At 38.6% G+C, this 20,360-nt stretch overlaps 1 protein-coding gene across 2 annotated transcripts; it reads left to right on the top strand.

The window, feature by feature from the left end:
• Positions 1-45: 45 nt before the first annotated feature.
• Positions 46-20,312, top strand: LOC111323779 (uncharacterized). Of its 2 annotated transcripts, none has more exons than XM_088737792.1 (9): positions 46-183; positions 2,369-2,773; positions 5,016-5,170; positions 6,102-6,297; positions 9,419-9,498; positions 10,390-10,708; positions 12,396-12,531; positions 13,623-13,662; positions 15,943-20,312. In XM_088737792.1, exons 1-9 carry the CDS (start codon positions 120-122, stop codon positions 16,030-16,032), a joined length of 1,485 nt encoding a protein of 494 aa, XP_088593918.1. In that variant the 5' UTR covers positions 46-119; the 3' UTR covers positions 16,033-20,312. The 2 variants fall into 2 exon arrangements, with proteins under 2 accessions (XP_088593918.1, XP_088593912.1); XM_088737786.1 differs by having other exon boundaries at positions 13,620-13,662.
• Positions 20,313-20,360: the final 48 nt, after the last annotated feature.

Here is a 20,360-nt window from a genome sequence, read left to right as displayed (position 1 = left end):
ATACTAGAACCAATCGGAGCAAAGATGTTTCGTAGAAAACGAAACTTCCGGTTTACCAAGAAAGTTGAGTCGAGCATGTAAAATCTGCGTATTTAGCCGTTTTGAGTAGATACACTGGCATGACTACCTTCCTTGGAACTGCTCATTTGATAACCTTTATACTGTTCATAAATTGTGCGCAAGGTAAGCTCTCTAAATACTAAGACAGGCAGAGTGATACACATACATGAACATTGTACTGCCGAGGTGAGCTCGTGAGTTTTCGCATTTACCACGAGATCGCATTGTGGATGTTATCAGATTACAGTGCTTAAATTTCATTCATAGTCTAAAGGTCAGTTCTTCTAATATTGCTTTTTTTTCTCGTACACTTCACGTACACGGCAAGTGTAGTGATAGCGAAAACAAACCGCTCGGCGTTAACATGTTTGTTGAATTTGGTTACTCTATTACTTAGCAAGTTCCGAAACCTTCATTAGTATAATTTCGCTTTCGATTGATGAATTCCTTTGAGTGCGGAAGTCGTTTCGATTCAAGGTGATTTTAGTTGAATGGTTTTTAGTGTATTGGTTATATTGTTCTTAGGTCATATTGAAGTGAATTCGTACAAACAGCGTTCGATTTGGAACATTTGTGTGATTTCGCTTTCGATTGATTGACTTCGAGTGCGGAAGTCGTTTTGATTCAAGGTGATTTTAGTTGTATGGTTGTTAGTGTATTGGTTATATTGTTCTTAGGTCGTACTGAAGTGAACTCGTACAAAAGGCGTTCGATCTGTAACAAAGCTGTACAACAACTGAAGTCGCTTTTAATAGTGTATTTGCAATTGCTCTAACTTGCACTTTACAGCGTGAAATTAAAGAGTTATAATTTTCTCATGAATAGAAGACAGCGGTGAATCTTGATCTGCATGTGCATTTTACTAATAACGAACCTGCACATCTTTCCATTATGATATACATGTAAAAACTTACAAGAAATTATCACATGAAAAAAATGTTGTTTTTCTTAAACATGCACAACTTTCTGTGATATTGCATTCCTTACGTTTAATTTATACATGCCCTTGTTTTTCAAATCTGACGAAACACCATGCATGAGTTAATTAAGCAAAACTAGGTCCTTCATATCTGTCTTTCTCTGCGGAGTAAACAATTCTTCACTACCCTATTTAACAAATCAGGTTAGTAAACAAGTTAAGCAACATGTGGGAAAAAAAACTTCACATGATGAGAACTGACGACAGTGCTGTGAATAAATTGATGCATTTTAATTGGGTTGATCTGCTCAATAATTCTTGGTTAAATCTTTCTCATTTTTCTAGCTTCTGGGACTATATTTTTCCCCAATTCTGTGAACAACCAATGTATAGACAACCTTACTGTAATATTTACTGATAGCTTGGATGGTTAGTTTTGATTTTTATAATTTTCAATCTGGCTGTTTTGTCAGAAATGCAAATGTGCTCATGAAAATAATTATACTTGAAATTGAAATTGGCTCTGTTCAGAACTCTATGGTCAGTGCATCCTCTGCAAAAGGCAATTGAGTATTTGAAAAGGTAATTGACTTAATTTTGGCCAAACAGTAATTTTTTCATCAATCCAGTGTTAATATATAAGTAAGAACTGAATGATTAAATCTAGCACTTTCAAGTCCTCTTCTTTCCCCCCCCTCCCCCTCAGGGGTGTAATCAGGATTTTCAAAGGGGCAGGTCAGTGTGTTAATTAAACAAAAGTATACTCACCAGATTGTCATGTCAACCTCCATGCTGTGTTTTTACTCAATTAATGTGACAAAAAAGGCTCACAAAAGGGGGGGTCACAGGCACCTCAGGATCCCCTAGCTATGCCCTTACTCCCCTACATTTGTTGTACATTTTAAGCCTGGTGCTTTGATTTACAAATATAAGATATCATTAACAACTATTCACCGAAGTGGAGATGGTTAGTGATGGATATTTACCGAGCCATGAAGCGGCAAGATAAATATCCACCGCTAACCACCGACACTGAGGTGAATAGTTGTTTTAGTATATACTAAAACAGTGAGGTAATATATATACACCACCATCATTAATTTGAGTGATTTCGCTTGTCATAGATGCAAACCGGGACGCCATTTTTTCCCGAGTTGCTCTGAGGTAAATAGCAAAGGATATTAGGAGTTTGACGAGCCAATCAGAGCGTGCCTTCAGCGCTATCCACAGTTAATTGTTTTAGTATATACTAAACATTATTAGTCATCAGAAATCCTTTTATTGATATTGAATGTACAATCTTAGTTTAAAATGACATAATTTATTGCTCATACACATCCCTGACTGGTCCTCAATGACTAATTTTTTATCACTTAATTGACTTTTCAGGAAACTTCACTGTTCCCGTACCTCGGAAACCAGTGCTTTATGCCTATGGTTGGCCAAATGCTAATAAAGTGATAGCTTCTGTGAAAACCATAAGCATAGAAGGAATAGTCAGCTATGACTTGTTTTTGGAAGTTGGTTATTGTCCGGATGATTCATTCAACCCCAGTGGGAAGTGTTCTTCAAATGTCACAGGTTTTACTCCAGTTGACAAATGCCATCATGTAGAAAATGACTCAAGTTCATCGACTGGAAAGGTTCTTCAGTGCACTGTTTGTAACAACTCCAAAAAGTGTGAATCATGGGGTTTGTTTTCAAGGAATAAAGTCATCTGCGCATACTTAGAGGTGACCACTCTAAATGGCACTGTCTGTTCTTCTTGTTCTTGCAGAGACTATAGTGATATTCGTGAGTACACTGGTTTTCTTTCTTTGCTCAACCTAATATACCATATTTCCTCAAATAAGCTCCCATGCCCCAGTATTAGCACTCTTCCTTAAAAGATTTCCCATCCCCTGGGCCATGATATAAAATGAGCCTATTGGAATAAGTGTTGCCCCCCTTCCCTAAACCCTCACTTTTTTAAATAGTAGGGATCCAAGGAAAACCAGTTTCTATTGTCACTTGTAAGTTATTTATAACCTAATGTTAAGCTTTTATTACAACAGAATCAGTACCGGAGCTAGTATTGGAGGAAATTATTGCTATTCTAGCTCCTATAAATTAAAACAGTCAGCTTCATAGTTGAATAAATGAATGAAAATGAATGAAAAACTTCATTTAAGTGTCTATGTTTTTACCTATAATAAGCTAATAAGGGATACCAAAAAATTTAAAAGTCAAATACATTTACGTAATTATGTAGATAATAGTTATTTACAGTAGATAATTAAAAAGGTTATAAAGTTATTTAAGTTTTAAATTTCAACAAGAGTTGAAAGGTCGACTTTTCTTATGTTCTTCTTGAATGAATTTAGAGTTTCTATCATTCTTAGGTGTCTTGGTAACTTTGTCCAAATGAGAGGTCCCATATATTTAATAGAATTCCTACCAAATCTTACAGTTTCGAATCTTTGCAGTTCAAAGTCACTGTTCCGTAAGGTATACTGAGTGTTCTTATAAATAAGTCAGAAATATTCTCAGGTACGAGACTGTGCTTAACTTTAAACATCAAAGTGGCAATGTCTTATAGGCGCTGATTGTACAACGTCGGTAGTTTGGTGCGACTTAGCAGTTCTTGATAGGATGCTGATCTAGTTTTGTACACCGCCCTAAGTGCTCGCTCTTGAATCCGTTCAAGCTTTCTCTGATCCGATGCATTACAAAAGTGCCATACTAGATGACAGTAGGTTAGATGGGGCAGAATTGAAGACCTGTAAAGTGATAGTTTAGCATTACAGGGTATCAAATTACATAGCCACACTAGCTAGGACCCTTACTTTTTGACTGGCCTTAGAGCATAGATTACTGATATGACTAGTAAAACTCAATTTTTCATCGATTTAAACTCCTAAAAGCTGTATTTCCCCCATTCTCTCAATAGTATGACTGTCAACAGAAAAATTTTGATTATCGTTGTCTTTGTCGACAGTTCTCGGGTTGATCGTTAGTAGCTGGAACTTTTCTGGGTTGATAGAGAGATAATTGTTCTTTACCAGGATAGAGCTTTCTCTCAATGGATCTTGATACTTTGTGCGACAACGTCATGCTTCTTCCCCATGACATACATCTGATGGTCGTCGGCATACATGCTCAAATTAGCATTATTTATATGGAATGACATATCATTTTAAACAAATTCCACAGAAGGGGGTCAAAGGACGAGCCTTGCAGGCAGCCAAGCACTATTCTTTTCCAGTCACTTGTCACTCCTTTTACTTTCACTCTATTGAGCCTATTGTCAAAGTATGATCTGAGAAGGTTGAGAGAATTTTGTCCAATGCCATAGGCCTTGAGTTTCTTTACGATTAGAGAATAGCTAAGAGAGTTTGAAAATTAATATGCATGCACAACCAGTGTATTACAGTACAACTTAAATCATGATTGTTTTCTGCTATTTATTTCAATCATAACATTCTTTTAAGTAAAGAATTCTTCATCACAATGTCAAATTAACCCTCTTTATTAAGAGAGTCATTTGATAAGGCTACTGCATGAAACCTCTTGAATTATTCTTGTTGGAGGAGAGTGGTGGCCCAATTCTGGATTCAAACTTGAAGGGCTGTGTTTGAGCCCTAGCTTAATCAGTTTTCTATAAGTCCCATTCTTGATAAAACATTAGATGCTGTGCAAAATTTGCTCTCACTGTCCACTTAGTAATATGAGTACTGATCTTTTGGGGAAAGCTAACAAAATCATGCATGTGAATCACATACTAGTGGGGGTGAAACTTAACTTTAAGTCATTTGTCATGATAGAAACCAAGAAAAGCTTCAGGGGTGTGGGTCACCGTATACATCTCTAAACTTTTACCTTTCAACCTAGCTTCTTGTGAGAAATGGAAATGTAATATATTTGATATTGTTAGTAACCATGATCATTATAATCATCACGTTTGGTGTTACCTTAAAACTGAACAGATTAGCCAATAGTTATAGGCTACATGACCTGCTGGTATGATATAATTAATCGTTTGTTCTTCCTTCTGTAGTTGTTATCCTTCCAGCAAAAAGTCTACAACTTCTTCCAGTCTCACAGAGAGAATTAACAGTTCTGTGGGAAAGGCCAGAAGAAATGGAGAGCCCTATACTCACCTATAAATTGATTCTTCGTGACCACTCGGGGAAATGCCAAGGGAACATTGAGGTACATTATCACACTTAATTACTAGCAATTTGATGTGAATGCCAGCAATACCTGCTTATTCCTTCAACTCCCCATTCCTCCATAGGATTTAATTATTATAATGTACAATATTAAGCAGGGGAATACCGTCAAATAATCCCCGAGACGAAGTCGAGGAGATTATTCAACAATATTCACCAAACCTGAGGTGAATAATAATTGTCATAGTATAATTTTAGAGCTGAACAACAGAGAAAATCATAGCATTTTAGTAACATTTATTAACATATTATTTAACATTTTATATAAACTGCGTGGAGCGGTTTATATAGCATCATCTAAGGAACCACTCGACCAATCAGATTGCTGGAAACTCTTTGCTCAGCTCTGAAATTATACTAAAGAAAAATATCAATTGGAGGATCATTAGTTGATCCAATACAAAATTCTCCCAACTTGCATTATAAGGATTTATGGCAGACAGTAAGGAGAATTGCTAACTTTAATTAGGATCTTTTAAAGTCAGAGGGTTAAGCAGATTAAGACCTTGTAAGCTTTAAGTTTTTTTGACACTTGGAATTTTTTTACGCATGTAATTGCAAGATCAGACATTCAAACCTCTCTTTTTTCATTGATGTACTTCATAAGATGAAAAGTTAATAACTTTTCACCTTAGCTTCATTCTTCTCCTGACGAAACTTTTTTACAAGCTTATAAACATGTCTTGACATTAGCTAGTGTGATTGTTTATATGCACATCCACATTGTTGACCAGATTAGGTTTTACATACATGTTTACAATGTTACTCTACTTTATTTATACACCCCCACAGCTCTCTGTGATCTCTTGCACCCTAACTGCTCTTTAAATCAATTTTTAACGTTTCAATTGAGTATACTTAGCTTTGTGTGTAACATGTGCCCTTTTACATACTGTTTTTATTTTTCAAAGGATGTGGATGACCAGGTTCAAGGGAATCAGACGAGAAATACATATAGCTTTACTAATTTAATGCCATGGTCGAGCTATTCAGTGATTGTCTGTTCGTTCCTGCTGGGGGGAAACTTAGTAAATGAGACAACATGCACCTGTGGTGACCACCGCCATCAACCTAAAGGGCCAGTCTTCAACAAGACATTACCTGAAGGTAATAAGTTGTTATTAAGGTTTAGGACATTTATTTATTGCCAATAAAATTATATACACAGCTAGGGAAAACTAGTATGTGGTTTTGTACAAAGTTTTCTGCTCCTTGCCCCCCAGAAAAAAAGGTATTATTATTAAAGATCCTAAATTGTAATCATCCTGACAATAAAGGTCTGCTTGGTAAAGACTCAGCCAGAGTGATGCAAACAGTTGTAATAACTAAGACATATTAAGAAATGAATTATAATAAAAACCAACATATAAGAACCGTGTAGGTTTTTTCAAGTCAGCCTCCATAGATTATTATACAAATGGTGTTAACTGTGAAATTTAGGGCTACCTATAGGTTCTTAATCAGGTTTTTAGCTTATGTTTAAAAAAATAAGCAACTTGCAATTGTAGTCATGGGTGTAAGTGGGATATCCTGTGTTGGACAGAACAAAAAGTGGACCCCCCTTCTGGACCCCCCTTACTAGATTAAGATAGGATGAAAACAATAAAAAACTGAGGTGACTAAGGAGGTCGTCATCAAAGTGGTATTTTCTGCTACAAACATTTGCCTGAATCTTCAAAAAGTGCTACTAGAAATGTTAATTCTTCTGTGTGCTATTGTGGGGCCATTTTGTTTATAAGTTAGAGTGGGGACCTCGGCACAAGGCTACAAAACTTCTGGTGTTTCCTCCGATCGGCCGCTCCAATCAGATTTTGTCCACCATTTTGATTACATCATCATCTTTGGCTACCACCACTGACCAGAAAAATTGTGGTCATCTATACACGGAGCTCCATGGTTGGACAGAGCTGAATAATAAAATGCCATGTCAGAGGGTATGTGGTCAACAAAGTGGGCTCAAGTGTCCTGGGTCTAAAATTTAGTGAAATTAGCAGAAAATAATAAGGACTGACCTTTAAAACCAAGGAACTATGTTTTCATCAAAGGCATTTTCCTATTTCCAGGGGTTTAAAGGACAAAATTAATGTTTGAAAATTTTTAGGGGGGTGTACCAAGTTTTTGGAGGTTGTTCTGTAAAAGGAAAGCGGCAAGGAAAATGCACCTCCAAGCAACAGAATAGGAAATCAACCATGCGAATGACTCAAAATCTGTGTTTCTGCAGCAAAACCTATTGCAAGTGTATACGTTATTCATGCAGCTCTGTCCTATGGTGGAATGTTGAAGAGCTCATTAAAATTAATTTTTCGTGCTACTGCATGCTTTATGTAGAAGGTTTTTGAAAAATAACAGCTATAATTTCTTCATCACTTATTAAGCTTTATACTGCGAAATGACTCTGTGTGATGCAAATATCGTGGTATTAAGCATGCAATAGGCAAAAAAATATGGCTTCTGCAAAAATCTGTGTAATGTTCTTGGCAAGACAATGTCATGATTGTTTATTTGATGGCTTCAGGAGTGCCTAGATTGCATACAAATTGCGCAAAAATCACACGCCTACCTTCCACATTCCACCATACAGCTCTGTGTAGACAGAGCTGAATAATGTACACACGTGCTAGATTTTGCCTTGGAAACACGGATTTTGAGTCGTTGAATGATTTCCTATCCTGTTGCTTCAAGGTGTGATTTTCCTTGCCGCTTAATTTTCTTTTACCAAACAACCTCCAAGAACTTGGTACACCCCCTGAAAATGTTAAAAAATTAATTTTCTCCTTAAAACCTCTGGAAATAGGAAAATGCCTTCGACAAAAACAGAGTTCCTTAGTATTAAAAGTCATCCCTTACTATTTTCTGCTAATATGGCTAAATTTTAGACCTAGGACACTTGAGCCCGCATTGTTAACTGCAACCCACTGACGTAGCATTTCATTATTCAGCTCTGTCCTCCATGTATGGATGACCAAAATTTTTTTGGTCAGTGGTGGTAGCTAAGGACATGAGATGATGTAATCAAAATGGCGGACAAAATCTGATTGGAGCAGCTGATCAGAGGAAACACTGGAAGTTTTGAAGCCTTGTGCCCAGGTCCCCACTCTAACTTATAAACAAAATGGCACCCACCATAGCACACGGGAGAATTAACATTCCTAGCAGCACTTTTTGAAGATTCAGGCTTTTTCATGCTAATGTTTATAGCATGAAATGCCACTTTGATGATGACCTCCTAAGTCGCACCAGGTATTTATTGTTTTTATCCTTTCTTAATCTAGTTTAAGGGGGGGTCTGGAAGGAGGGTCCACTTTTTGTACCATCCCATACCTCACTGTATGTCAGCTGTATGGTGCCTTGGTAATTAACTTGTTCACAATGTTAGATATATTGCACAGGGACGGATGTGTTGACAGTACACTATAATTATATTGTGTCTTCAATGGTATAACTATTTGTGTTCTGACTAGTTCTTGCTCCCCTTTTTGTATAGCATATGATGTACTGTGCATGTACTGTACACACTATTATTTGAAAAAACTCTAAATTTGAAAAATAAAAACCTGTATTGAGATTTTAGCCCAGATTGGTTATGTAAAGGGTGCTTAACTGGGAAATTTTAGTCTAACAGTTTCTTTTAAAATTTTAGGTTCTGAATTATATGTCAAGGGTTTTTATTGTACTGTGTCAGTGGTGCTGAGGGCATCCTTAGTTAGCCAGGAATATGGCCCAGTTTTCTAAGTATTTTGATATATACAAGCAGTTACATTTAATTGATATGTGAAATAGTGATAACTCTGATAGAAATAATTGATTGTTTTAATCAATGACAATAAGAAATTATTCTTTTTAAAATCATGATGATAACAGTGACCAGGTTACCATAATTATAATAACAGTGACGACATTATGATCAGGGTTAATAAGTGGAGGACACATGCATTTGATTTAATTGTTGTCCATTAACTCCTAACTGTAATTCTTATAAAGGCTGATAGTTTCTAAAGAAAGTGTTTGGGGCTGCGTCGGTGGGGGTAATGAAATAATTTGAATATATGGAGTGAAGGGCTAACGCTCGAAACGTCAGCTTTTATAATCGTAACGGTGGCCAATTTACCATTTCAACTTTGTTCATATATTCAAATTATTTTATAATTCTTATAACTCTCTTAACCTCCCAGACCCATTAAACTATCTTTATCTTAAAACTTAATAATTACTATCATTTACCTCCCAGAACCAACTGAACGTCCAGATATACAGCCATGTCAGGCACAATGCAGCGAGACAAACTTTACTGTCACGTTAACATGGAAGGTAAAAATAATTAATATAATTAACATACATTCAAATAATTAGACCATCAAATATTAATACTCAATGTAGAAATGTTCCAGCGGGGGGGGGGAATCTCCTAGTTCTCAATTTTCTTAAAGTGTTTGAAATGATTTGCCCTTATCACAAATTTTGTGCAGCTTGTAGTGATTATAACATAGATAAGCAAAAACACATCATTGGCAGTCCTTGCATGATCAGGGAAAATTAATGTGGATATATCTCACAATCCTTCAACCATTTTCACAATCACACCGCGTTGGTTAAATTTCAACCCTCAATCACTTCAGTGACCATGTAAGCCCAGATGAAGATGGGCAAATTATTAGGTGATAAACCCCATTTGATAACAAAAGTGAAATATTTCCCACTTGTCCGACACATTGAGAGTCTTCCTTTAAATTTAAAGTTTTATATGCAATTCAGATGAGTATTTTGCTGTAGTCAAAGCAGTCAAGAGACTGACTTGTTTGTTGAAATTCATTTTTGATAAAAAGATGTTGATTAACACTTTGTTTGTTGTTAACTGCAAAAGATGTAGTTTAAAGGATGATGAGACAGGCAATAGCATTCATTTCACTTGTTAATGTCCTTGGACAGTAAATGTCCTTGGACAGGAAATGTGCACTGAAGCTATGGCTCCCCACATTCTGTTATCCTTGCAAGCTGTACTCATAGAACACTTTTCACTAATTGAAATAACAGTGTCTATAGACAGATATCCGCACAAGCACATTTTATTTTCAAGCTTGATGGAGCCTCTATGTCAAATGAAGAAGTTCAGTTAAAGCATCAAGAGGCTAAGCATGCGATATAATTATTACTACATGGCTTGCATGTTTTATTGCTTTCATCTTAATTCTTATCACATAGGCAGGGAACATGTTTATATGGAATGGTATTCCTGAAAAGTCTGTCATCAGAATATACCAAAGAAATTCTTCATCCCAAAGCTTAGAGGAAATGTACCAAAACACATCACATAATATTGGGAATCTCATAAAGACAGTCCATGTTCCTCTGGAGCCTAATTACAATGGGTCGTTGATGAGATATTCTGTCAGCAATCTCAACAGCAAACAGACTTACTTCTCTAAGGTGCAGTTGTGTTCAAATGGAGGTTGTGGCCCCCCAAGTGCAATGGCAGTACTAAGCTGCAATTATTGCGAATTGTTGGGACCTTTATCAACAGGTAATGGCCATAAGAACTAGTCAACCTGTGTAAGGTGCAGGAGCATAATACACCAAAGATTCATTATTTCATCTCCTTTTGAACTTAAAATAAATATGCTCCATATATTGAGTATAATAATAAAAGTCTCAATTGTGCAATTTCACCTTGACAGTTAACCTTGACTGACCACTTCCAAAAACATTCAGCAGCTTACAAAAGGGGGAAAAATTCATTTTTGTCTTGATGGAAAATGTTTTTATGGATCTCGAACATATATAATTATAATTTTCATTAAAGAAATAAGACAAGCAATAGCATTAAGTCTGGATAATTGAAAAATTCAGATATACAAGGTCCAGATAATCAAGGTTTGACTGTGCAACTATGACTTTGACAGGGTTACTGTAGCTAGCAGCATGTAGGTGAGAAAAAAAGAAATAACTATCTTGGGATGCTTTTAAGGAGTAAAAAACCCCTTGGTAGAGCAGAAAAGTATTGTGTGATGTGAACTTTGTATTAATTGAGTAAGTCTTTATTTTTTGGTCATTTTTTTGTTGTGACAATTATATACAGTGTGCAAATTCATTAAATGAGAGGCAACCACTGGTCCTGTAGGGAGCCATAAGGTGTTTCTTTGAGGCTTTTGGTGTGGTCATGTATTAGGGTTTTTATTCTGGGAATTAATTACTAATTAATAAATTTGGTGTGTCACATTGCATATGTCTTTTTTCTAAATTAAATTTATTATCATTGATAATGGTTATGCAATCAATTTACTTTTACTAATCAGCCTTAATGCTAATAATAACTCGCATCGACTGTACACTGGAATTAAGTTTTTCTCATTTCTGGATATATACAGACATTTATAAATTTACAATCAAAAGTGCTCAGGCAAAATTCCATTTTTGAGAATTGACACTTTTAAGGTCAATGGCAAGTCACTAGACAGAGTAAAATGCAGTTCACTTTTAGAGCTTGAAATTAACTTTCCTTTAAAGGCTGATAGTTTCGAAAGAAAATGTTTGGAGCTGCGTCGGTGGGAGTAACGAAATAATTTGGATATATCAATAAAGTTGAAATGGTAAATTGGCCACCGTAATGATTACAAAAGCTGACGTTTCGAGCGTTAGCCCTTTGTCGGAGCGAATAGAGGAATTGTGGGTTGTGTGCTACTTTATTGGTGGGAGCATGGCAACGAGAAAAACATGAATAAATTAGTGGAATGAAAAGCGTTCGTTGATCCCTGTGGGATTTAGACTGCCGGTTTGAAAGATGAGCTTTTGTTCAAGATTTTTACGACTTTCCGTGCCACCTAAGTGCAAGGAAAGACCGCAGATTGCCATATGTTGCTTAGAATGATTAGGTGAATTAAAATGTCTAGCGACTGGTTTCGATGTGTCCTTGTCATTCCTTTCCACGTCTCGAAGAACACCTTCATGCAGTCTAAATCCCACAGGGATCAACGAATGCTTTTCATTCCACTAATTTATTCATGTTTTTCTCGTTGCCATGCTCCCACCAATAAAGTAGCACACAACCCACAATTCCTCTATTCGCTCCGACAAAGGGCTAACGCTCGAAACATCAGCTTTTGTAATCATTACGGTGGCCAATTTACCATTTCAACTTTGTCGATATATCCAAATTATAACTTTCCTTTAGTCAGCTTGTGTATGCTTTTTTTTTTTTTTTTTTTTTTTAGAGGTTTCAACCACAGAAGCACACCACAATAGTGAAGACAACTCTACCTATTGGGCGGCAATAATTGGTGTCTTCTCTGTTCTTTCTTTGGTTGTATTTGGTATTACGATGTGCATTAGGAAGAGGAAAAGCAGAAAGTATGTTTTTGTTCCAAAATTGTTGCTCCCTGGGATTTTATAGTGGAAGTAGTGCCTTAACTAGTGGCCATTTACTCATCTTTTCTTGTACATGTCACCACTCTAACTTGTAAAACTAGTTAAGAAGGTAATATTCCTCAAGCAATTAAAGACCCTACTACTATAGACCACTTTCATAAATGGCTGCTGGATTAATATTCTTTTGTTTAAATTTAAATTAGCCCTACTGGCCTCGTTCTCTAGTACAAAATTCAAAAGAATACATTATCTCAAGCGAGGCCAGAAGGGCTAATTTAAATTTAAACAAAAGAATATTTATACGGCAGTCATTTATGAAAGTGGTCTATAGGGTACTTAATTAAGTTCTGAGGGAGTTCCCTTGTTAATAACCATCAACTAAAGATAATTTGGTTTTATCAACCAAGTTAATAATGATAATTGAAGACTTATACTCAAAATATAAGCTTTTAATCAGAAACTTTTTACAATGGCTGATTTACAACTCAGTTGATAAATTTGAATTATCGTGAAATACCCCCACAGATACAGCATCACTCCAGTTTCTGTAGAAACTTCCCCCTTTTTTCATTCATAAATACCAGTATACCAGTATACGTAGTTCCATTGTTTCTCTGTCAATCCACCTTGGAGTGCAAATGGCTGCAAGTGGACTGTTAGGGAATTGTGCTTCTAAATTCTGTCAATAATATGCTTGGTGAGCACAGACCTCATTATACCACTCATTAGGAGTGGCAATACCCCTGTCATGCTATAGAAACAAAGTTAGTAGGAGCTAAGTCCCTATTATTTGTTACTAATATTTTTTTTTATTTGGAAACTCTTTAACATGCTTGCTTTTTTGCAAAATTGTCACAAAGTCTCTTGTACCCTCAAAATTAATTGAGAAGGGAGTATTCAATGCTCACTACAACATGTTCACACAAAATATAGATCTCAATCTCATAATCCTTAAAGTCATGATTGTTGTCGCTATCAGCATAATTATTATTATTATTACTAATATTGTATTAATTATTTCAGATATTCTGGTGGTTAGTACTTTATTTTTTTTTTTGTGTCCTCTTTAGCAGGTCTAGGACTCTAAGTCTATGGGAGAACATAGGACCTTTGGTGAGTTTACAAAGATGTTTTACACAACATTTGGCTTGCTTCTGCCATTGAACAATCAAAGGGTCAAATTATCAGGCAGTTGGAGTCAGTTCATAAGCTAATAAATAAGTCAATCCAGCAATTAATCATCAGTCACTAAGTCAGTCAATCAACCAGTTAGTCAATCAACCAGTCATGCAAACAACCAGTCAGTCAATCAACCAGTCAGTCAATCAACCAGTCAGTCAATCAACCAGTCAGTCAATCAACCAGTCAGTCAATCAACCAGTCAGTCAATCAACCAGTCAGTCAGTCAGTCAACCAGTCAGTCAGTCAGTCAACCAGTCAGTCAGTCAGTCAACCAGGCAGTCAGTCAACCAGTCAGTCAGTCAATCAACCAGTCAGTCAGTCAGTCAGTCAACCAGTCAGTCAGTCAACCAGTCAGTCAGTCAGTCAGTCAGTCAACCAGGCAGTCAGTCAACCAGGCAGGCAGCCAGTCAACCAGGCAGGCAGCCAGTCAACCAGGCAGGCAGTCAGTCAACCAGGCAGGCAGCCAGTCAACCAGGCAGGCAGCCAGTCAACCAGGCAGGCAGCCAGTCAACCAGGCAGGCAGCCAGTCAACCAGGCAGCCAGCCAGTCAACCAGGCAGCCAGCCAGTCAACCAGGCAGCCAGCCAGTCAACCAGGCAGCCAGCCAGTCAACCAGGCAGCCAGCCAGTCAACCAGTCAGCCAGCCAGTCAACCAGTCAGCCAGCCAGTCAACCAGTCAGCCAGCCAGTCAACCAGTCAGCCAGCCAGTCAGCCAGTCAGCCAGCCAGTCAGCCAGTCAGTCAGCCAGCCAGCCAGCCAGCCAGTCAGCCAGTCAGCCAGCCAGTCAACCAGTCAGCCAGCCAGTCAGCCAGTCAGTCAGCCAGCCAGTCAGCCAGTCAGTCAGCCAGTCAGTCAGCCAGTCAGTCAGCCAGTCAGCCAGTCAGTCAGCCAGCCAGTCAGCCAGTCAGCCAGTCAGCCAGCCAGTCAGCCAGTCAGCCAGTCAGTCAGCCAGTCAGCCAGTCAGTCAGCCAGTCAGCCAGTCAGTCAGCCAGTCAGCCAGTCAGTCAGCCAGTCAGTCAGCCAGTCAACCAGTCAGTCAGCCAGTCAACCAGTCAGTCAGCCAGTCAACCAGTCAGTCAGCCAGTCAACCAGTCAGTCAGCCAGTCAACCAGTCAGTCAGTCAGTCAACCAGTCAGTCAGTCAGTCAACCAGTCAGTCAGTCAGTCAGTCAACCAGTCAGTCAACCAGTCAGTCAACCAGTCAGTCAACCAGTCAGTCAGTCAGTCAGTCAACCAGTCAGTCAGTCAGTCAGTCAACCAGTCAGTCAGTCAGTCAGTCAACCAGTCAGTCAGTCAGTCAGTCAGTCAACCAGTCAGTCAGTCAGTCAACCAGTCAGTCAGTCAGTCAACCAGTCAGTCAGTCAGTCAACCAGTCAGTCAGTCAGTCAACCAGTCAGTCAGTCAGTCAACCAGTCAGTCAGTCAGTCAACCAGTCAGTCAGTCAGTCAACCAGTCAGTCAGTCAGTCAGTCAACCAGTCAGTCAGTCAGTCAACCAGTCAGTCAGTCAGTCAACCAGTCAGTCAGTCAGTCAACCAGTCAGTCAGTCAGTCAGTCATTCAGGTTGTCAATCAATCAGTAAATTAATCAGTCAGTCAGTTAATCAATCAATCCATAAATCAATCAGTCAATCAACTAGTTAGTCAACCAATCAGTTAATCAATCAGCCAGTTAGTTAGTCATGTGATCAATTAGTTAATTAATCAATCACTCAGTTAAAAAGGCGATCAATCAACCAGTCAGTTGATTAACCAGTTAATCAATCAGGCAATCAATCAGTCAACCAATCAGTCAATCAACCAACCAATCAATCAATCAATCAATCAGACAATCAATCAATCAACCAACCGATCTATCAATGAATCAACCAATCAATTTGTCAATCAATCAATCAGCCAATCAATCGATCAGACAATTAATCAACCGGTCAACCAATCAACTGGTCAACCAATCAACCAATCAGTCAATCAGTTGGTTTATTTAATCGGTCAATCGATCAATCAGTCGATCAATCAAGCAGTCAATCAATCAGTCAGTCAGTTAGTCAGTCAATAAATGCACACAGAAAGTGGAGTTAGTAAGAATGCAATAGCATTTGCTGTAAAATAACTACTCAGTTTTTATATGGGATAGGGATTTTTACTTTACAGATGCCATTGAAATTATTAGACCCACTTTTGAATCTGCATTTTTTGGTTAATTTTCTTTGTGTTAGCCGCACACCCACGAATACGAAGACCTAGAGTCTACAGATAGGGCGTCGGATGGTGGACCCTACAGTGAGCTTTTCTCGTCAGAAACCTAGCTACTAAACGGAACCGAACAGGATACAGAGCAAGTCTAGGTCGGTGGCATCCTCCGTGGCGATTGTTCTAACAAGTAGCGCGAAAACCCGGCGAGCAATTTGATTCAGTTAGCTGATAGGTAGTGTGAGACACAGCGCTGAAATACGCGGAGTCAGTATTGAGAGTGAAGGCGTGATACCATGTATAACCCATTAGCAGATCTCTCTACCTCACAAAATGGTATTGCTGTTCGTGTGGTAGGCAAAGCGGCATGCCAGAAGACACCCGCCGCCGGTACCTAGTCTATTTTGATCTGCATTTTACCTGCCTGTCCAGTCACATAACGATAAGACTAAGTGTTGTCAACGAAGCCTTTTGCCCGCAAACGTTTGACACTCTGGCTATGGCGCATGTACAGCAACGGCATCAAAGCATAGGCGGCGGGGCAGGGGGGCCGTAGCCCCCCCCCCAAAAAAAAAAGAAAATATTGGGAGCGCAGCCCCCCTTATGAAAATTGGAAAATATTCAATCTCGTGATCTTTTCTCAGTTCCTTATACGAACATCACGCTTGAGGAAATCATGTGTTGTAAAACATCTTTTTGTAAAGCTCCAGCTTGTGTTCAAGAATCTTATCAACGGAAGCAATTTCATTAAACTACACAGCACGTCTACGAAATTATACAAAATGCAATTTTGTCCCAATCGAATGGTACGCTGGAAAATTTTAGATTGTGCCGGAAGAAATGAAAATGAAAAGCGAGTACGGATACACTCGAAACTGATTGCAAAGACGTTTGCTTGTGCCAACGAACAACGCAAAGGGCATTTTGAAAAATTTTGAGGATGGGTATGCGCATGGTTGGGTTAAAGATAAGCCCCCTCCTCCCACGTTTCAAAATGCTCCGCCGCCTCTGCAAAAGATCAAATGCCAGCTTCATCTCAAGCATTGCTATCCACGTACGACTGAGTTAGCGGTCTTGAAAGCGAAAAAGTTGGAATCTTGCCTGTTATTTTTAAGTTCCAACTTGTCATAAGAGTTTATTTCACTTCATTCCTCTAAGCTTGCGTTGAAGCGTTTCTGAGGCCTTTCAACGCCTTCTTGCAGACAAATTTGAACCTCTATTTAATAGAATAGAATATTTATTGAGTCACGATAGATCGTGCCCATTGTGCCCGAGAAACTCAGTTCTTTTTAAAATGGGTTTAGTTTCGACGTGATGTCACCCTTCAATGTTTTAGTGTCAGAAATGTAGTTTAATTTAGCCTTCCATTGTCGAAGTTGGCATCATGAAGATTAATTGATTGAAAGTCATACATTTTCTGCTTTTCTTTGCGCGTGCTCGCTGATAACTGACAATAGGTCGTTCCATAGAGTCTGAAACAGAACTACTGAGTAGGGTGGGGAACTTCCTGGACACGGTGTTTCTTCACGGGGGGTGACAACTCTAACAAACGCTGTTTCGGGACAAAGCCAAAGTTGTTCCGGGAATCTGGAGATTTTTCCGGGAATCGGGACACTTGGAAATTTTACCGGAAAACACGCGATAATTCCGGGACATTGCAGAAAAAAAATGGGACATCGAAGGAATTTTTGTCCCACGTTTTTATTTACGTTAAACTCGGTAAGTTAGGCATGAAATCTTCTGTAAATGAAAACATTCAAACAGCCTTTGGAGTGTTGGGTCGGCGTATTTTATTGCTGATGGTGGCAGTCTTCGTCTAAACACACCAACGCAAGAGTTTCATTCAGAATTGGATGGAGACCCTCCGCAACGGCCACGAAGCTTACGGTTTAACTGAAAAGAGACTTGGAGAAATTTACAAATGTAAGGTCAGAGCTATGGATTACCCGTCAAAGATTAAAGCGTTGGAGCAAAGAAGCAGCTATTTTGAAAAGTGGCAAAATGAAGTCGCCGAAAGGTTACCGGGAAAGAAGACCGCCAGCATGGAAAAGTATGGTACCCCTAGAACGAAAACCATGGAGAATACAAGGATATCCTGAGAAGGGAAGAGAAGCATAGAAGGTCTTCTAAGAGAACATGGTCTTGAAAGTAGACTAAATGAGTTCCAGTTCACTTCTGTTACAACGCTTCGTACAGAAGGCATGTTCGGAGTATACAACCGAGATCAGGTGGTTCCATCTGCACTTGAATTTAAATATCTTTCTTCTCGCAGTGCATTGGAATGTGCAATGGAATCCTTTATGGGGCTTGGATTTAGGAGGAAGAGAGAGACGCGTTATGAACACAGAGATGACTGCCAAATGCCATTGCTCTACACAAAGCGGAAAGATGATTGTTCTTTTATAAAGGAAAGTTCGCGGGTAAAGAAAGAGGCGTCAGAAATGCGGGACTTTTGCCGTGTGTACGGAAAGGGTGTTAAAGTTAGTGGAGTGAGACAAATCTACAAGCAGAGGCCAGGCTCTCTTCCTTTATACTGCCGAAAAGCCAAAAGCCACGGTGACATTGCACGATGAAGAAAGTGCTCCTTTGTTGCAGTGGTTATATTCTGTGACAAAACAAAATGGAGGCAAAAGAGCTGAAAGGGCGAAAGGCAAAGAACCAGGTGTGTCTACTGAGCAATCATCCGAAGCCAGTGAGATAAGTGTGATGGTGGTTGGTCATTGAGTAACCAAAGACGGCGTGGAGTACCCAGTGAAGGGCACACAAGAGCCTGACAGTGCCGGAATGGGGATCCCAAGAGAAAATGTCCCTGCCCGTCGGCAAATCTTGTGAATAAGTAAATAAATCTCGCTCTTGTGGCGGCACACACAAGACGGCAGAGGGCTTCTCGTTGCTCAACGTAGTCAACGGAACATTTCAGGCTTCTTTTACTCGTACACGTTAGCGCAACTAATACCTCATTATAGGAAATGAACGATGCATGCCATGCAACGAATATACGGCCATTTTAAAGATGTTTTGTTTCTTTGTTAATTAAAATTGAAATGTTTTTACTGTAAAGACGCTATTCATGGTTAAAATAATGCTAAACATGCAAAACGTGTAATATTTAAGGTTACACATGTAGTAATAAACGATTAATCTTAGAATGTATGCCGGGAATTCTAAAAATTTCCTGGTAAGTATCGCAAACATTCGGGAGGATGATCCAAATTTCCGGGACTACTTAAGTTAAGACCTAGTATTGCTCAAACAGCGTTTGTTAGAGTTGTCACCCCCCGTTTTCTTCCCCTAGACTGGCACGTCGCGGAAATGAAAGGGATTTCATTCTTAGTAAAGAGGAGTCGTATCAAGGAGGTGACCAAATGTAGGGTAGGGTTCTACTGACTGTACCAAAATCAATTCGCATGATTTTCTCCAAGTGTCGGGTTATAAAATTCATTCTGTTAGAGATTGCCTTATCGCGGCAGCATATTTTTAGGTTAGTACTAACTTTAAACATGAGTTTTACTTTTTTTAAGCTAGATTGTGTACAGAATGAGTTATTTAATATTTTTACGATGGTCAAAGATTGTTCATATTCACGTTTTTGCAGGTCATATATTTAAAATTCTTTAACCAATGTGAAATTGGAATTCACGTGATGTTGATTTATCGTAGGTAACGTGCATTATACACTTTCGCGATGGATCACGACGTTTTGACTGCATACTGTAAGTTTTATTTACGCAGTGAGGTCGTCAGAAGTGGTCTAAAGGACCTTAAGGGCACTTTCTCGCGTAGGGAACTTTATTCGAAATGCGCCAATCACAACTGTGGAATACCAGCCAATTACAGCTGGGTAGAACAGTCCACGAGGTAACACATATCCAGTGGACCTCTCACATGAAGAAGACTAGTCGAAACGTCGTGATCCACATCGGAAGTGACCTCATCGTGAGACAAACAGCTAGGTTTCCAGACCATTTAATTAAAAGAGAGATTATGTTTCGATAGTGCTGCAATTTGTGACGCGGGCGTCATGAAAAATTGTAGGAACTAAAGTTCAGCTCCCAGTTGAAAGATGTTTGTGACAGGTATTGAAGATGACAGTTTGCTCATACTTCCCACAATTTTGACCACAGAAGTATCTAGTGGACCCTAAGTGATGGTTTTTAACAATTTTCAGTTTGTTCGAGAGCAAAAGATTATATCTTTTTACAGCTGAAGGTGTAACAGGGAAATAATTTTATTATAGGCGGATTGTTAGATAACAGATGGCTATCGATGACAGCTTTGAGGTGAATGCTTAGTATTGACGACAGTAGTTCATCAATAGAAATTACTTTTTAATAATCAATTTGTGATTTGCTGAAGATAAACTTTAGTTTGAAGCATTAAATGTATTTCTGGACAACTTATTGCTTTTGTTGTCTGTAGCGGCGACAGAGTGAAAGGGGATGAA

Source organism: Stylophora pistillata, chromosome 1, assembly GCF_964205215.1.
Source record: "Stylophora pistillata chromosome 1, jaStyPist1.2, whole genome shotgun sequence".
NCBI classification, from domain to species: Eukaryota; Metazoa; Cnidaria; class Anthozoa; order Scleractinia; family Pocilloporidae; genus Stylophora; species Stylophora pistillata.
The sequence above is the reverse complement of the archived record's forward strand: the minus strand, read 5'-3'. Positions and strand labels throughout refer to the sequence as shown.